A 15,318-nucleotide genomic window follows, 5' to 3' on the forward strand; every position below is an offset into this window, starting at 1 on the left:
CAAGATAGGTCATAATTATTACGGCGACTCCAGGCTTTGTAGAATTGCTTCCTTTTCTTCACGTCATAAAAGCAACAAAATAGTTTTTGTTTTTTTTTTTAAAGAAACAAAATAGTTTTTCCTTTTCTAATTATGGATATTTGAATTTTAAACAAAATATGGGAAAAAAAGGGCGCAAATTTACCGCATTCAACAAGCTTCTTGTTAAAAGAAAAAATTCAAATATGTTATATGTTACATACTTACATGCTCCAAAAGAGAGAAATCAGAATTTCTCTTCAGACCATTATGACTGTCTCTTTCTATTATTTTTATTTTAAAATTTAAAACTTTTTTCTGAATAGAACATGGAAATTATAAATTTATGCGGTTCATAAATTGAAAGTTGCATATTGTCCACATCGCCAGTCATGGTCTCAAATGTCTTATTCACCTTTTTCTTTTTTCTTTTTCTTCCTAGTGTCTTATTCGTCTTTCATTTTCACTGTTTTAAAATTTTTTATATATGCCTTATTATTATTATTATTTTTTTGGTTAAAATGAGAAGGTACCCTTTGGTCTTCCATGATTAATTAATAGAAAGAAAATTATTATTCTGTTTTCTTTTTTGTTTTGACATGGAAAAAACAAATATTTATTTCTTTAGGACGAAAGATTAAGATGGACAGTGTTATAGTTGAATCTCATTTTATGTAATCTTGTTAGACCTGTTGATATGACAATGACACCAACGAAATGGACACATCTTTAATATTTTTCTTTATTTTTTTTTTCTTTTGAAGATTAACTATTTTTCACTATACATATTAAATTTCACAAAGCGACTTATTCTAATAATCTAGTTGCTAATAACTCTCACGCTTGTTTGACCGCATGAAAAACGCTACCATCAAATAAACAAACAGATTCTTTTGCCAAATAAATATATAAATAAAAACAAACAAAAAAATGAACAAACAAATCTTTAAAAGCTAAATGAACTGTTGAACATTTCTCTAGCTAATTAATTTTACACTGAAGTTTTTGAACTCTAACCAAATTGAGGTTGTTTTTTGAAATAAAATTCAGAAAAAGTTTAAAGTCGAGTTACAATTTTATTTAAGTTGGTGTTCTTTTGTAAAATTTAAGTTTGAACTCAAATTTGAACTCGAGTTCAAGTTTTTCCTTCAACTCGAGTTCAGAAGCTCGAACTCAAATTAATGAACATTATTTTTTCTATTCTTAAAAATGTCATAACTTTTTCGTTTTAATTCTGATTGAGATGATTTTTTTTCTATGCATTCACAACGAAAAGACGAATAAAACCTCACCCATATACCCTATTAAAATTTTTTATCACCATTGAGTTTTTATTAAAATACTATATAAATATAAATTTAAGTTTTGACACACCCAAACACAAACTCAAAAAGATTCTCAATTCAAATCATAACTCAAATGTGTACATCCAAACACAAACTCAAATTACAACTTCAACTTAAGTTATAACTTAAACTCAATTTAAAATCATCATTCAAATCACCCTAACTCAAAAATTTAAAAGAGCAATCCCTTAATGATGGTTTTTGCTAAATAATCATCATTCAAATCACCTTAACTCAAAAATTTAAAAGAGCAATCCCTTAATGATGGTTTTTGCTAAATAACCAAATTAATGATGGTTACACTAACCTACTTGAACAGTTAACAAAAAAGATGTGATTTTGGGGGGTTTTTTTTTTTTTTTTTGTGGGTTCTTTCGTAATCCTCTTTGTGGGATAAATCAACTGGGTGGGTGGCAGAGTAAGCAGCTTTTTGGAACCAAAAAAGAAAAAAGAAAAAGGAAAGTAAGGGAAAGGAGAGGTTTCTGGTTGAGTAAAAGACAATGAGATTCTCGAGTGAGATGCTTTCATTTACTTACTTGAACAACACTTCTCTTTACCATCATCCATCCTAGAATTTTTATTTGGTTTTCGTCAAAGAAAGGTTGTCCCAGAGACCCAATCCAGGGACAGGGAAAGCGGGTTGTTTTTATCTTCTCAACTCTGTGTTATTCTCTCTCTTTTTTTCTTTTCTTTTTTTTTCCCCCTGCTCTGAACCATAACCATGGCGTTGTGATCTAAGGAAGCTGCTTTTCTTGAGCTCCAATGTCTGCCTCTTCTTAGTCAGTAAGTCTTCTGTAGCTCCTAGTTTGTCTGTTGAGTGTTAAGTTATTTTCTCTCTCTTCTCTGCGCGCGCGCGCGGTGTGTGTGTGTGTGTGTTTTTTTTTTTCCTTTCTATATGTGGGTTTTCGTTGATTTTGTTTTTGGGTATGTTTGGTTGCTGAGAAATCTCGGAAATTACCAAGATTTGGAATTTTGTATGAGGGTTTGTTGTAAAAATGTGCTTCTGTCCTAAACAAGACTAATTCCTCTTCTTCACCGAGATCTCTAGTTTGAAAAATTGTGCTCTAAATTTTCTTTAATTTGCTAGATCTTTTTTCGCTGAAAAGGTTTCAACTTTCAAGTAGATCAGATATAATTTTTTCGGGTTCGTCTTTAAAATAGCTCGTTTTCATGTGCTGAAGAAAAATGCTGCAACTTTGAGGAAAATTTGATACTGCATTACATTTTCTGGTGAAATGCATACCTGAAATTTTTGCTCAGAGTAAAACTTACTGAATTTTGAGTATACCCTTTTCATTAAGAAGAGTAGTTCTTGAAATCAATTACCTTAATTTTTCTCGTTTGTACATGGGTTTTTTGTATTTTTGTTCATAATAATTATAATCTGCTATGAGTGCACGACCTTTGTTTTTTCGCCTCTTTTTTGAAAAGGAAAGCACTTGGTGAATTTCCCCTTCATAGCTTTCTGATTTTCACATATGACTGAAGATGGTTCTATCAGCAAACTTTTTTTTTTTTTTTTTTGGCTAAAGTGGAGATCGTTAATTGGTCGATCTAGAACACACACATATATAAACTCCGAATATTGTGTTTTTAAATGTTTTTGTTTGCCAACCTTCAGTTAGATGAAGAATTATCTCTTTTTCTTGTTCCTAATTAAAAAAAAATTTAGTTGACTTAGCCTCTTCGTCCATAGTCTTCGCTACCAATTTGAATTTCCTTATAAACAAACAATTCTTTTTAACTAGTATTTTTCTGCATTTGTTGTCAACTTGTGATGCAGATAGTTCGTGACATGTTAACAAGTCTGCAGACTTTATGATATTAATGACTCTTTAGTTACAATCATCGTGGCCTTGGACAAAGGCTTTAGTTTTTAGTCATATGCAAAGTTTTGAAGACGGGCATTGACTGAAATCTGGTTCCTCTTTCACGGCAACATGAAATTTGGACTCAAGAAAGGTTGGAAATGCATTGGCCCTCTTCGATTGAGGGGTAAATCTGCCACTAGATTTTGTCTGTTTTCCAAAGCAAAGTCAGCTAGTTATGGTCCAGGAAGAATACCAGTTTATCTGAACGTGTATGACTTAACACCCATGAATGGATATGTCTACTGGGCAGGCCTCGGTATTTTTCACTCCGGCGTGGAAGGTAATATTTAGTTGTTTCTTATATTCAGTGAACTTTATTGTTCTGTCACTTCTGTCACTAGGGATATTTTGATGTTTGCCTGTTCTTGCTCAGTGTCATAATCGCAGCATGATCATGTGTAAAGCAAGAATAAAAAGTATCCTTAGGATGAAAACAATATGTGGTTCCTGACAAACAAGATGACTTGGGGTTCCAAATAAGTAACTAGCTGCACATGAAAAAGCGAAGTATTGGAAATTTTTAGAAATTAGGATTAGGATAGAACAACTACGTTGTGTGAGAAGTAGTGCATCGAGAGGACCTTGTAGCTCTTTGTCTTATGTTTCTCCAAGATTTAGATAAACTTCTGGTGTTGTTAATGGTTGTTACATGCAATTTTCAGTTCATGGTGTAGAATATGCGTTTGGAGCACATGACTACCCTACGAGCGGCGTCTTTGAGGTTGAACCTCGGCAATGCCCAGGCTTTAAGTTCAGGAAGTCGATATTTATTGGGACGACATGCTTGGACCCTATTCAGGTTAGGGAGTTCATGGAGCGCCAGTCCACAAGGTACAATGGTGATACATATCACCTGATCGTCAAGAATTGTAACCATTTTTGCAAGGACCTCTGTTACAAGCTAACTGGAAAATCTATTCCAAAATGGGTAAACAGACTGGCTAAAATAGGTATCCTTCTTTATCCCACCTTTTGCCTCTTTTGATATTGTAATTTAGTCCTCCTATTACTAATTTACTAGCATAGTTTTCTTTTTTTTCCTTCTTCCATAGTTGCTCATAACGTGGCGTATTAAAACCCTTTTTGATGTATAACTTGGTCCATCTTAATACAAACTTCAAGAAGAGAAAAAAGCACTGTCCCACTGTAACTTTATTCTAATGATTTCTGAAATTTACTTAATTTCCGTTTATTTATGGAAGGTTCATTATGCAACTGTATACTTCCTGAGGCCCTGAAGATTTCGGCAGTACAACACGACCCCAACTGCCAACCATATGACAGTGAAAAAAGGAGCCTGAGAAGTGCATTCAGTTGCCTGTCGTCGATCTCGATGCGGCAGAAGCAGTTATCAACCTCTTCATTATTTCTACAGTCACCCTTGAAGGGTTGCTTGCCTCCATGGGAATCGAGAAAGTCGAGCAATGGCTCCTTGAAGGAAAGGTAAAAAGGCAAACAGAAAGTTTGTGTCATTCCAGTCCATGGATGTTTCTTTTTTTCTGTGACCGGACTCCGTAGAGCCAGTCTAAAGAGGGAAAACTTGTAGAGTACCTTGATCTGACACCAACACTAGAAGGCTGCCTATCATTACAATTGTTGTTCTCCCAGGTTTCTGGGAATGAGGACTGAGATGTGTCATTGTTTAGCTTCTAGTCGTCTACTGTCAAAATCTGTAAGAAAATGCTCATGGTTTCTTCTCTCGCCTCTTCCTCTCTCCTGTTTCTTTCCCTCTACTATTTGTTGGGCATGCTAAGCCCAAGTTGTATACGGGTACGGCATAGGTTTTTGCCATTTCGGAGTGTAAATCTTGTTGTTAGCCTTCTTCTCTATAGTTAGAATCTTGTTATCAGCCTAAAACATATTGGGCCCGTTTAGTTCGTTGATTCGAATTTTTAATTCGAGTTGAGATATGATTTTATGTGAGAGCTTTATACTGTAGCAAAAAACTTAAATGTGATTGTTTATGAGAGCTTTTTACTGTAAAAAAACTCGAATTCTAAACTCGAATCAGCGAAATGAACGGGACCATTGTAGATATCTTGCAAGCCATGGTTCCAGAGCATTGTAATCCCAAAGTAGTTTTCTACCATATTCAAGTACTTAACATCTACTTTTGATCAGCAACAATTTATACATATATATATATGTATAAAATGTTAGAACTTATATAGACTTAACGATCAGAGGAAAGTCCAATTAGTTCAAATTAGGTACATTATCTTAACTTCAAAATTCCCACATTTTTGGATCCCATATTTTTTTTCCCACTTTGATGCCACTACGTTACATTGAGGCTTCAACTTCAATTGTCATCGCTCTTCCTGTTGAACCAGCAAGATGAGGCTGCAGCATGAGCCCTCATGTTGACATAAGAAACACTAGTGAGAAATGTTTAAAGAGAAACGAAGTTGTCCCAACCGAAAAAAAGGAAAAAAGATCGTTGTCTCGGTAAAAGAAAGTAGTTGTCCGACACAGAGAGATAGTTGTGCAAAGTGAATTATTGATTGTTTCGGAACATGAAAAAGTCAATTATTGAGGCCCTGGCAAATATATTTATATTCATGATTATAATTTTGTTAATAGTGTTTTCTTCTTACAATTAATTTGAATTTAAAAATTTTTCACAAACGATTTTCTTACAAAGTTTGTCAATAAATCAAAATTATTAGTTAAACGCACGAATTAAGGACCCGTTTAGTTCGTTGATTCGAGTTTTTAATTCGAGTTGAGATGTGATTTTATGTGAGTTTTTTTACTGTAATAAAAAAGTTAGATGTGATTGTTTGTGAGAGTTTTTTACTGTAATAAAACTTGAATTCTAAACTCGAATTAGCAAAATAAACAGGGCCTAAATGACTTAAACGAATGAACTTAATGGCCCTGATTTTCATATAGAGAACAGTTTGACTTGGGGTTTAGGACGTGCAAGACCACACACAGTTGGAGAAATGGTCAGAGCGTTTTTCTTGTTTTTCAGCTGAATAGTTCGTTACATATGAATGTGCTATTAGAAAAGTCGAGCAACGGCTCCTTGAAGGAAAGGTAAAAAGGCAAACAGAAAGTTTGTGTCATTCCAGTCCATGGATGTTTCTTTTTTTCTGTGACCGGACTCCGTAGAGCCAGTCTAAAGAGGGAAAACTTGTAGAGTACCTTGATCTGACACCAACACTAGAAGGCTGCCTATCATTACAATTGTTGTTCTCCCAGGTTTCTGGGAATGAGGACTGAGATGTGTCATTGTTTAGCTTCTAGTCGTCTACTGTCAAAATCTGTAAGAAAATGCTCATGGTTTCTTCTCTCGCCTCTTCCTCTCTCCTGTTTCTTTCCCTCTACTATTTGTTGGGCATGCTAAGCCCAAGTTGTATACGGGTACGGCATAGGTTTTTGCCATTTCGGAGTGTAAATCTTGTTGTTAGCCTCCTTCTCTATAGTTAGAATCTTATTATCAGCCTAAAACATATTGGGTCCGTTTAGTTCGTTGATTCGAATTTTTAATTCGAGTTGAGATATGATTTTATGTGAGAGCTTTATACTGTAGCAAAAAACTTAAATGTGATTGTTTATGAGAGCTTTTTACTGTAAAAAAACTCGAATTCTAAACTCGAATCAGCGAAATGAACGGGACCATTGTAGATATCTTGCAAGCCATGGTTCCAGAGCATTGTAATCCCAAAGTAGTTTTCTACCATATTCAAGTACTTAACATCTACTTTTGATCAGCAACAATTTATACATATATATATATGTATAAAATGTTAGAACTTATATAGACTTAACGATCAGAGGAAAGTCCAATTAGTTCAAATTAGGTACATTATCTTAACTTCAAAATTCCCACATTTTTGGACCCCATATTTTTTTTCCCACTTTGATGCCACTACTTTACATTGAGGCTTCAACTTCAATTGTCATCGCTCTTCCTGTTGAACCAGCAAGATGAGGCTGCAGCATGAGCCCTCATGTTGACATAAGAAACACTAGTGAGAAATGTTTAAAGAGAAACGAAGTTGTCCCAACCGAAAAAAGGAAAAAAGATCGTTGTCTCGCTAAAAGAAAGTAGTTGTCCGACACAGAGAGATAGTTGTGCAAAGTATATTATTGATTGTTTCGGAACATGAAAAAGTCAATTATTGAGGCCCTGTTTGGCAAATATATTTATATTCATGATTATAATTTTGTTAATAGTGTTTTCTTCTTACAATTAATTTGAATTTAAAAATTTTTGACAAACGATTTTCTTACAAAGTTAGTCAATAAATCAAAATTATTAGTTAAACGCACGAACTAAATGACTTAAACGAATGAACTTAATGGCCCTCATTTTCATATAGAGAACAGTTTGACTTGGGGTTTAGGACGTGCGAGACCACACACAGTTGGAGAAATGGTCAGAGCGTTTTTCTTGTTTTTCAGCTGAATAGTTCGTTACATATGAATGTGCTATTAGAAAAATGTCCACCGTGGTCTGATGTAGTTATGCGTTCGCACTTCTTACAAACCATTAGGCTTTCGCTTTCGAAGAAAGATTCAAGCAGAACACCCAAGAAAGCTATGTTTTAACGGGATAGATCAACTTTTGAATCCTTAATTTCTAATCGGAAAAGAAACACTTTGGACCCTCGATTAACCATCAAGAATGGAAAGGCCTCATTTTCAGACCCAAAAAACTTGCAGGAAAAAAAAAATGTAAGTAGATGAATACAATTTGAATTAATGTGAACAAAAGATTACTTATGCGGAACATGGTTTTCCTTGTAAACACCATATTTCCTATTATAGTAGAATCGCAAAACGAATATACAGATGGCGGATCCGAAATTAGCATTGGCATAACAAACCTGCAGGAACACATGAAAGAAATGTTCAGATTTACAGAGGCAAAGATTTGCCCAAAAGGGTTGTAAGGCATATTAATGTAGAGAGAATACAAAGACTACTAAGATTTGAGCCTTAAACGCACTGTCTTTATTGGTCGCGTATTTTTATTAACAACAGTAACACGTCCATAATGATACACCCAATGCCTAGTTAGGGAAATGATAAACAACCCCATAATTTGGTTGTGTAGTCATGACCAAACAACATTCAAAACTATGAAAAACTCAACCGCCACTAGATATCATTTGGGAGCGAGGCCACCTAATTATCAATCCTCTTTCTGATGCAAAACAGTAGGCAGTCTATTATTACCATTGAGAGCAGCATGATATATTCGCTTCTCAGCCAGTCCGATATCCGACATTATTAAATTGCCCTGCAGGTGAACAAAAGAAACAGTTGAAACCAAAAATTGTATCACTAGCAATTCAGAGAGAAATCATCTATCTTACGGCAAATGAATTGTTGTTCAGCTAGAACTCCTCACTAAATCTCTGATGAATAAACAATTAGTTATCCTCTTAAGCAAAAGAAGCTTTTATACCATAATGCATACCTCTCTAGCCATCAACCTTCTGACGTTATCAGCAAAAAGTTTTGGGTCTTCCTTTTCTTGCTCATTTGGATAGTAGATGGGCAATCGAATCACCTCCAGGTAACTAACAAATTGACAGAGAAGAAAAATCACATGGCGTACCTGCAAATTAAAATAATGAGAACCCAAAGGGGAAAGAAAAATCTGACGATGACAAAACTATAATTGCTATGAGTTTATTAGGCCACTAGTATACAAGGGGATTCTTAAGATTCTCAACAGAAAGGGAAAAGGGCTAATATAATGTGTGTTAATTTTAACTTGGGCTGTCTGTATATTCTTAGAGGACACTAAGTTTAATTCCCTTGGAAACACTCACCCCTGATATTGAGTCCCAAGCAGGGCTAAATCTCTGGTATGGATATCTCAGGATCACTGGAAGAACTGGAGCTTTTGCAAGAAAAGCACCCGTCTTAAATGGGAGGAGAAAATCCCCATTTGTAGTTGTGCCTTCTGTAATATAAATAAGATAGTTAACACATGACAAACAATATGCTTTTGTCCTGCTAAGAAATGGATTCAAAACTAGGTTTTCTGTTGTTGAGAACAACAGAATGAAAGATAGAAGGACCTGGAAAAAGCATCATCATGGGTGCATTCTCGTTCTCATGAGCTTCGCGAGCTCTCTCAGTCACAACAGCTGCAAAATGACCAAGGAATTAAAATTTGATTTAACAATGAGGAAATACATTTTCCCACCACTACACTATACTCCAGGCTAACTGAGTAAATGCATCTTTTTCATACATGCCAACCACTCTTGAATAGCGTGCAGCCCAAAATGCTTCAAAAAGCGTTTCTGAAAATCAAACTACGTGCTAGGGAGAAATAAATAGAGGATTAGAAAGAGTAGACCACTATCTACGTCAAAATTAACAACGTATAACTGACTCACGTATACGTGCGTTAAGATTTACGTACCAGCAACACCCTTGAAGTCGGAAGATTTCGATTCCCGCTGAACATAGACACAACCAAGACATTTACTGAGGACAGAAAAGAAAAACATGGACAATAATTTAGTCTCCTTTTCATACAATTCAAATTAGGTAAGTAATCATCACGATAAAATACACGATCACCAACCTAATCAGCCCAACTAGAGGAAGCTTCGCCACTGATCTCTTCACCAACAAAATCCAGTACAAAATTGAAAGTGCCAAAAAAAAAAAAAAAAAAAGCCACTGATCTCTTCACCAACAAAATCCAGTACAAAATTGAAAGTGCCAAAGAAAAGCAGTCAGTATTTAAAACATAAAAGGGCTCTTTAAGTTACTTCTTTCTTAAAAACAATATAAGAAAGTTAATAGAACGGTAAGTGAGCAAACCTTAGCAACAAAGCTTGGAAAAGAAGAAGACATGTGATACAAGATATCCACATATGATACATGGTTAGATACAATTGCCCCAGGTCTTCCTGGCTCTTCTTCAGACTGAAAAGCAAACGAACTACTTGAATTAGCAATAGTTCAAGCTCAATTCTCTAGACAAAGAAATCGCCAAATTTAACAAAAATTTTATCTGATGGAAAAGAATTGGATATGTACCTCTGCGGCTGATTTGGAATCATATTCGGGAATCCGATAGGTCTCGTTGATCCAATAAAACCCAAACACGAAAAGCATGGCTCTGGAGAGGAACCTCCCGCAAGCGACGATGACGGCCCTTCTCCAACCTCCCATGTGAGCGTAATCTTCCTGTTCTTGATCCTGATCCCGATTCGGAGCCAAGAACAGCGTGCAAACCCTACAAATCAAGTAATAAACCACCAAAACGATCATCCCTACCAGAACCCTAATCGGAACCAGAGTCACCAGAGCAAGCCCTAGCAGGAACTTCTCCGTCAACGGCAGCTCGCCGCGTCCCATCGGGCCGTACACGTCGTGACGCACGTAAGCCGCGAATTTCTTCTCCAGCTCTTCGAGGCTCTCGCCGGTGGCGGCAACGGCGGAGCCTGAGTTTTCCTGCTTCAGGAGCGGCCGGTCGTCCTTGGAGGAGGCGCCGTCGTCGTGGCTGCGCCGGGCCGGTTCGGGCTCCAGCGGAGATGAGGAAGTCATGTCTTTGAGCTCGGACTCCATGGATTTGGGGAAATCGGAATTAGATTGTCTACTGGATAGACATTGTTGTGGGTTTTCGGGGATTTTTTTCTGAGAGGAAGTTCTAGTCCGAGAGTGATTCTCTACTTATTTTTGTTGTTGTTGGATCTGCCAATCTGGAAAAAGGCCATGGTCCCGTGAAGCTTGCGGAGACAAGCCGAGGTAAGAGAGAGAGGAAAAAGATATCGTACGACTACGCCCACCAACACGAGCTGAGGTTTCCTATGGGCGTTGTTGTGTAGATCTGTTGTGGCTTATGTATTTTAGCCGTTAATCGGTAACATGCGATTACAAAAGATCGGCATCATGTAATTGCTTTGTAATCACGCTAATATGTTGGTGCGGATTTTAACCTAGTAGCCGTAGGATTTGTTAGCTTTATAACAATCCTAACGTGTTCCCCATCTAAAAATTTGTAAATAACATTTTTAGAAGTGAACAAATAATGCTGGATAAACTTCAAGAGTTAATAATGTGTCTTACGTTTAGCCAATAACGAAAATGAACCAACACGATAATTTTAAGTGATGATCTTATTTGTATTTTTGCTATTGTCTTCTTGTTGGAACTGTCATTTTGGAAAAAGGGAGAGAGAGAGAGAGAGACGCAAGCTACTTTTTTTTTTTTTTTTTTTCCTTTTAACTAATAAGAAGCTCTATTATTTTTTATTTATTTTGGTAGCAACCATGGCAATTTTCTCCGCACACAAGGACACCCCTTGGGGCACAGCTGAGAATTGCTAATTGGTTTAGGACAATAATGCAACAGCATTTTGTCCCAAACAAAAGGATTGCTTAAAGGGATCAATCCTTGTCCTGTCCCGATGTACATATAGAGATACAAAGAATTTTCATATATTTTGAATTTAAATAGAGTAATGACATTTTAAATTTGGTTTGTTTTGAGAAAGTTAGAATTCTTAACGATGAATTTTACTTGTTAGAAAATTCGCCAAGGCAAGCATAGGGATGACGCAGTGAGGAGGATAGCTTGCTTGTCGATTTTCTCTTTAAAAAACTTATTTTTTTTTTTTTTTTGAAACTTTAAGCCTTATTCACTTCACCAATTTGAGTTTTCAATTTTAATTTTACTACAGTTAAAAGCTCTCACAAAAATTCACGTCTAACTTTTCTACTACAGTGAAAAACTCTTATATAAAATTACATCTCAATTTAAATTAAAAACTCGAATTCACAAACTGAACGAGGCTTTAAACTTGCTTTTAAGGACAGCCAAGTAGGGAAAAAAAATCACTCTCTTCAGTTCACTCTATATAGCTATATTAGTATTAATAGTTACTGTACATAAAAAACGACATGAAATTCTTGCTACAAAAGAAAATATGACATGTAGTTCATCCTAAGAGGAGTAGAGGAAGGATGCACGAGTTAGAGGAATGAGGAATACCAAGGAAGGATGAAAAGAATTATGGTAATCCTTCATGTTTTTTTTATAGGAGTGAGGAAGAGTTAGAAAGATGGATGGATTAATATCTACTTATTTATTATATTGTCCTTTTTTTCTATTCCTACTAAACTTTTTGAAGGAGAAAATAATTTTATTAGATATGTAATTAGTGAATTGCATAACTCTTTTCATTAGTAGATGGATGCAAAAACGGTAGACCCGAAAAGAGAGTCCCCTCCACCTCACCTGTCCCTCCAAACAAACGATGAATTGACTCCCCCTCCCGTGATCTCCCTCCCTCCATCTCTTCCTCTACCAAATAGACTATAAAGGATACATGTCGTTGCCAATTGAATATAAACATCACGCAACGATGTGTCGTATTGGAGGGAAAACGACAACAATAAAAACGACATGAAGTTCGTCAAGCAAAAGGGAAAGCGAGATGTAACCTCTATGAGAAACTACAGTAAGCAAAACTTGCATGAGATTTGTCCTGCAATAAAAAAGGACACGTCTTTTTCTAATGGATAAACATATGATGGATTACTTGGAAGACTTCATAAAGAAAAACAACAAGAAGTTCGATTTGCATTAAGATAAACGACATGCAAGTCATCGCTAAAAGAAAACATGTAATTTTTCCTGCAATGAACAACCATGTCGTTTATATCAGAAAATAAACATAGCGCGGGAGCCGCATGTCTAATTGCAGGGAAAACGACAATGCGACAGGAGAACTGAATGGGAAAAATGGCATGGAATTCATCTCTTACAGAAAAACGACAGGTCATTCTCGGCATAAAAAAATTGCACGTCGTTTGTTCCATAAGGATAAGCGACATGTTCATTTGATAATGAAAACCGTCTTTCTGCTCATGTGAGACTTCCAGTCTTCCACCATGATCTCCTTACCTTCATTTCTTCAGAAGAAAAACTAAAGTCCCATACTTTTTTTTATTATTTTTTTATTTTTGCTAGAAAGTCCCATCCAACAATATAACGAAATTAATATCCATTCACTAGCATAAGTTTTACATGTTTCAGAAGGCAAAACCAAAACAAAAAATCCAACTTACGCAAGATCAAATATCAATGTATCATTTTATTGTTTGAGTATATAGTTTGTTACCTCCCAAGGGCAGGGCGATAATACCACATAAAAAACAGATTTTACTCTAATTAATCCTCTTGCCCAAATTCATTATCTAAAACAAAGCAATCGACCAATAATACCTTGAAAAAAAGATGACCAATTCTAGCAAGATATCCAATTCTTGTGGGTGCTGATCAGCGCCGATAACAGCCCCGCACACGAAACCGAAAGAGGCCCCAAAAGCAGCCCCTTTCCGTCCCTAATATCCGCCAAAGCCATCAATCCATCGGCCAAATCTTGAACGATCGAAAGTCTCTTCATCAATTTCTTCTCCCTCAGCTTCCTCAATCTCTCGTTCTCTTCCTTGAACCCGATTCCTCTCGTAATCGCGATCCCAATGCTCGATTCCAGACAGGCCTCGTCTTCGCAAATCCGATTCAAATCCCTAAATTTCAACGACATGCTCCCGAGGTAGCCGATGAACTCCGCCCAAGCGCTGATCTTCTGCAGATTTCGCGAATGTTTCGGATCGATCAGCCCCGATTTGGCCAGCCAAATGAACTGTTCGACGAAGTAGTACAACCCCTCGCCTCCGTAGGCGATCACGGAGAGGACTAGCTCCTCCTTTGAATCGAAATGGGAATTCCTAAGGGCGTTCACGTCTTGGACGAATTTCCCGAGGCGGAAGGCTTTGCGGCTGACGCCGACGTTGGTCTCGAAGCTCTTGAGGCGGCGAGTTAGGGTTAGGGTTTCGGAAAGGGCGGAGGAGGCGAGGATGATCTTGGTGGCGTACCGCGAGATCTTCAGGAGCTTGTCGACGCCATCTCGTTTTGCGAGGTAAGCTTCGAGATGGTTCAGGAAATCTCTGTCGACTTTGGGATTCGGTGGGATTGGGGTTTTGCGATTCTGGGAAGCATCGGAAGCAGGAATTGGAGGTGTTGAAGCTTTGGAGTCCATGGAATTGCAGAGAGCGAAATGATAGAAACGTCACCGCTCCTGTTATGAGGAGCGTTAGGTCGATGGCGTAATCCAGCAATCATTAATGAGGGAACGGCGCCGTTTTTAGCGTTTCCCGTAAGGAAATTTCCAACTTTGGAAACTATCGTCTAGAATCGTGTGCCATTTTGTTAGACACCTCTTTTTTATATAAATTTGGATCACATATTCGATTTTATGTTGCAAGCGGTATCCAACCAAAACAAACAAATTTTATGGTTTTTATTTAGGGAAAATTTTTATGGTTTACTACTGTTATTTTTATTTTTATTTTTATTTTTTAAGAGTCAGTTTCCTACTGTTATTAACGGATGAAGAAGTGAATTCAGAAAATTAAAATTTTTTAAATAATGTATTATTATAGACATCGTAATTAATATCATTTGACTATAGTCCATTCCAAAAAAGGTGATGTTTGTGATAGAATTTGAAGAAAACATCATACCTCTAAAAGAAAAAAAAAAAACTCTTAATATGGTTTCGTTTTAAATTATTAGATCTATAAAACTTGTATTATTTTTTATGTGTTTTTTTTATTAAATTAAAACAATTTTTTTTTGGGCAAAAAAGCTTTTAAAAACGCTTTTTTTTTAATCTAGAAGTATATAGATTATTCAATTATTTTCTTAAAAAGAAAAAAAAAATGAAAACACTAGCTATGTGTGAAAATTTTAGGCCGTTTTTTGTTCAAGGGAATCAAGCCCTTAAAATGATCTTGGCTTAGTTTGATATTGCTATAGATTTTGAAAAAATTATTTTTAACTACGCTGAAAGAAAAAGCAGATGAGTGTTTGGTAAACTATAATTATAGTACATGTTTTGGTACCAAAATCAGTGTAAAGTATTTGTTAAATTATAAGGTTGAATTGTTATGAATAACTAAAAATTACTACTATATTATATCTACTATAATATAATATATATAATTACAATATAATATATATTTATTATTATATTTAATATAATACAAAAAAACTATTATTATATAATAAATTATATAATTTAATATTATTAT

General features: G+C 35.8%; 3 protein-coding genes across 8 annotated transcripts; 1 reads left to right on the forward strand and 2 right to left on the reverse strand.

Annotated features, from left to right (window-relative positions):
• Nucleotides 1-1,807: 1,807 nt before the first annotated feature.
• LOC21404065 (deSI-like protein At4g17486) lies at nt 1,808-6,680 on the forward strand. Of its 4 annotated transcripts, none has more exons than XM_024171985.1 (5): nt 1,808-2,147; nt 3,148-3,515; nt 3,898-4,185; nt 4,438-4,673; nt 6,273-6,680. In XM_024171985.1, the coding sequence occupies exons 2-5, from the start codon at nt 3,305-3,307 to the stop codon at nt 6,279-6,281; spliced, it is 744 nt and encodes a 247-aa protein (XP_024027753.1). In that variant the 5' UTR covers nt 1,808-2,147; nt 3,148-3,304; the 3' UTR covers nt 6,282-6,680. The 4 variants fall into 4 exon arrangements, with proteins under 4 accessions (XP_024027753.1, XP_024027754.1, XP_024027752.1 ...); XM_024171986.1 differs by having other exon boundaries at nt 4,438-4,651; nt 6,251-6,680; XM_024171984.1 differs by lacking the exon at nt 6,273-6,680 and having other exon boundaries at nt 4,438-5,153.
• A 1,023-nt stretch (nt 6,681-7,703) lies between these two features.
• Nucleotides 7,704-11,218, reverse strand: LOC21404066 (lysophospholipid acyltransferase LPEAT1). Of its 3 annotated transcripts, XM_024171988.1 has the most exons (9): nt 10,256-11,211; nt 10,037-10,141; nt 9,795-9,832; nt 9,630-9,694; nt 9,280-9,348; nt 9,028-9,161; nt 8,670-8,810; nt 8,426-8,489; nt 7,704-8,073 (listed from the first exon to the last, which is right to left on the reverse strand). In XM_024171988.1, exons 1-9 carry the CDS (start codon nt 10,784-10,786, stop codon nt 8,054-8,056), a joined length of 1,167 nt encoding a protein of 388 aa, XP_024027756.1. In that variant the 5' UTR covers nt 10,787-11,211; the 3' UTR covers nt 7,704-8,053. The 3 variants fall into 3 exon arrangements, 2 of the variants coding, with proteins under 2 accessions (XP_024027756.1, XP_010106026.1); XM_010107724.2 differs by lacking the exon at nt 7,704-8,073 and having other exon boundaries at nt 8,178-8,489; nt 10,256-11,210; XR_002903072.1 differs by lacking the exon at nt 7,704-8,073 and having other exon boundaries at nt 8,434-8,489; nt 8,670-8,772; nt 10,256-11,218.
• Nucleotides 11,219-13,136: 1,918 nt separating this feature from the next.
• LOC21404067 (peroxisomal membrane protein 11A) lies at nt 13,137-14,406 on the reverse strand. Its single transcript, XM_010107725.2, has one exon. The coding sequence runs from the start codon at nt 14,262-14,264 to the stop codon at nt 13,470-13,472; it is 795 nt and encodes a 264-aa protein (XP_010106027.1). The 5' UTR covers nt 14,265-14,406; the 3' UTR covers nt 13,137-13,469.
• Between the last annotated feature and the right edge of the window lie 912 nt (nt 14,407-15,318).

Source organism: Morus notabilis, unplaced genomic scaffold (assembly GCF_000414095.1).
Source record: "Morus notabilis unplaced genomic scaffold, ASM41409v2 Scaffold630, whole genome shotgun sequence".
Classification (NCBI taxonomy): Eukaryota; Viridiplantae; Streptophyta; class Magnoliopsida; order Rosales; family Moraceae; genus Morus; species Morus notabilis.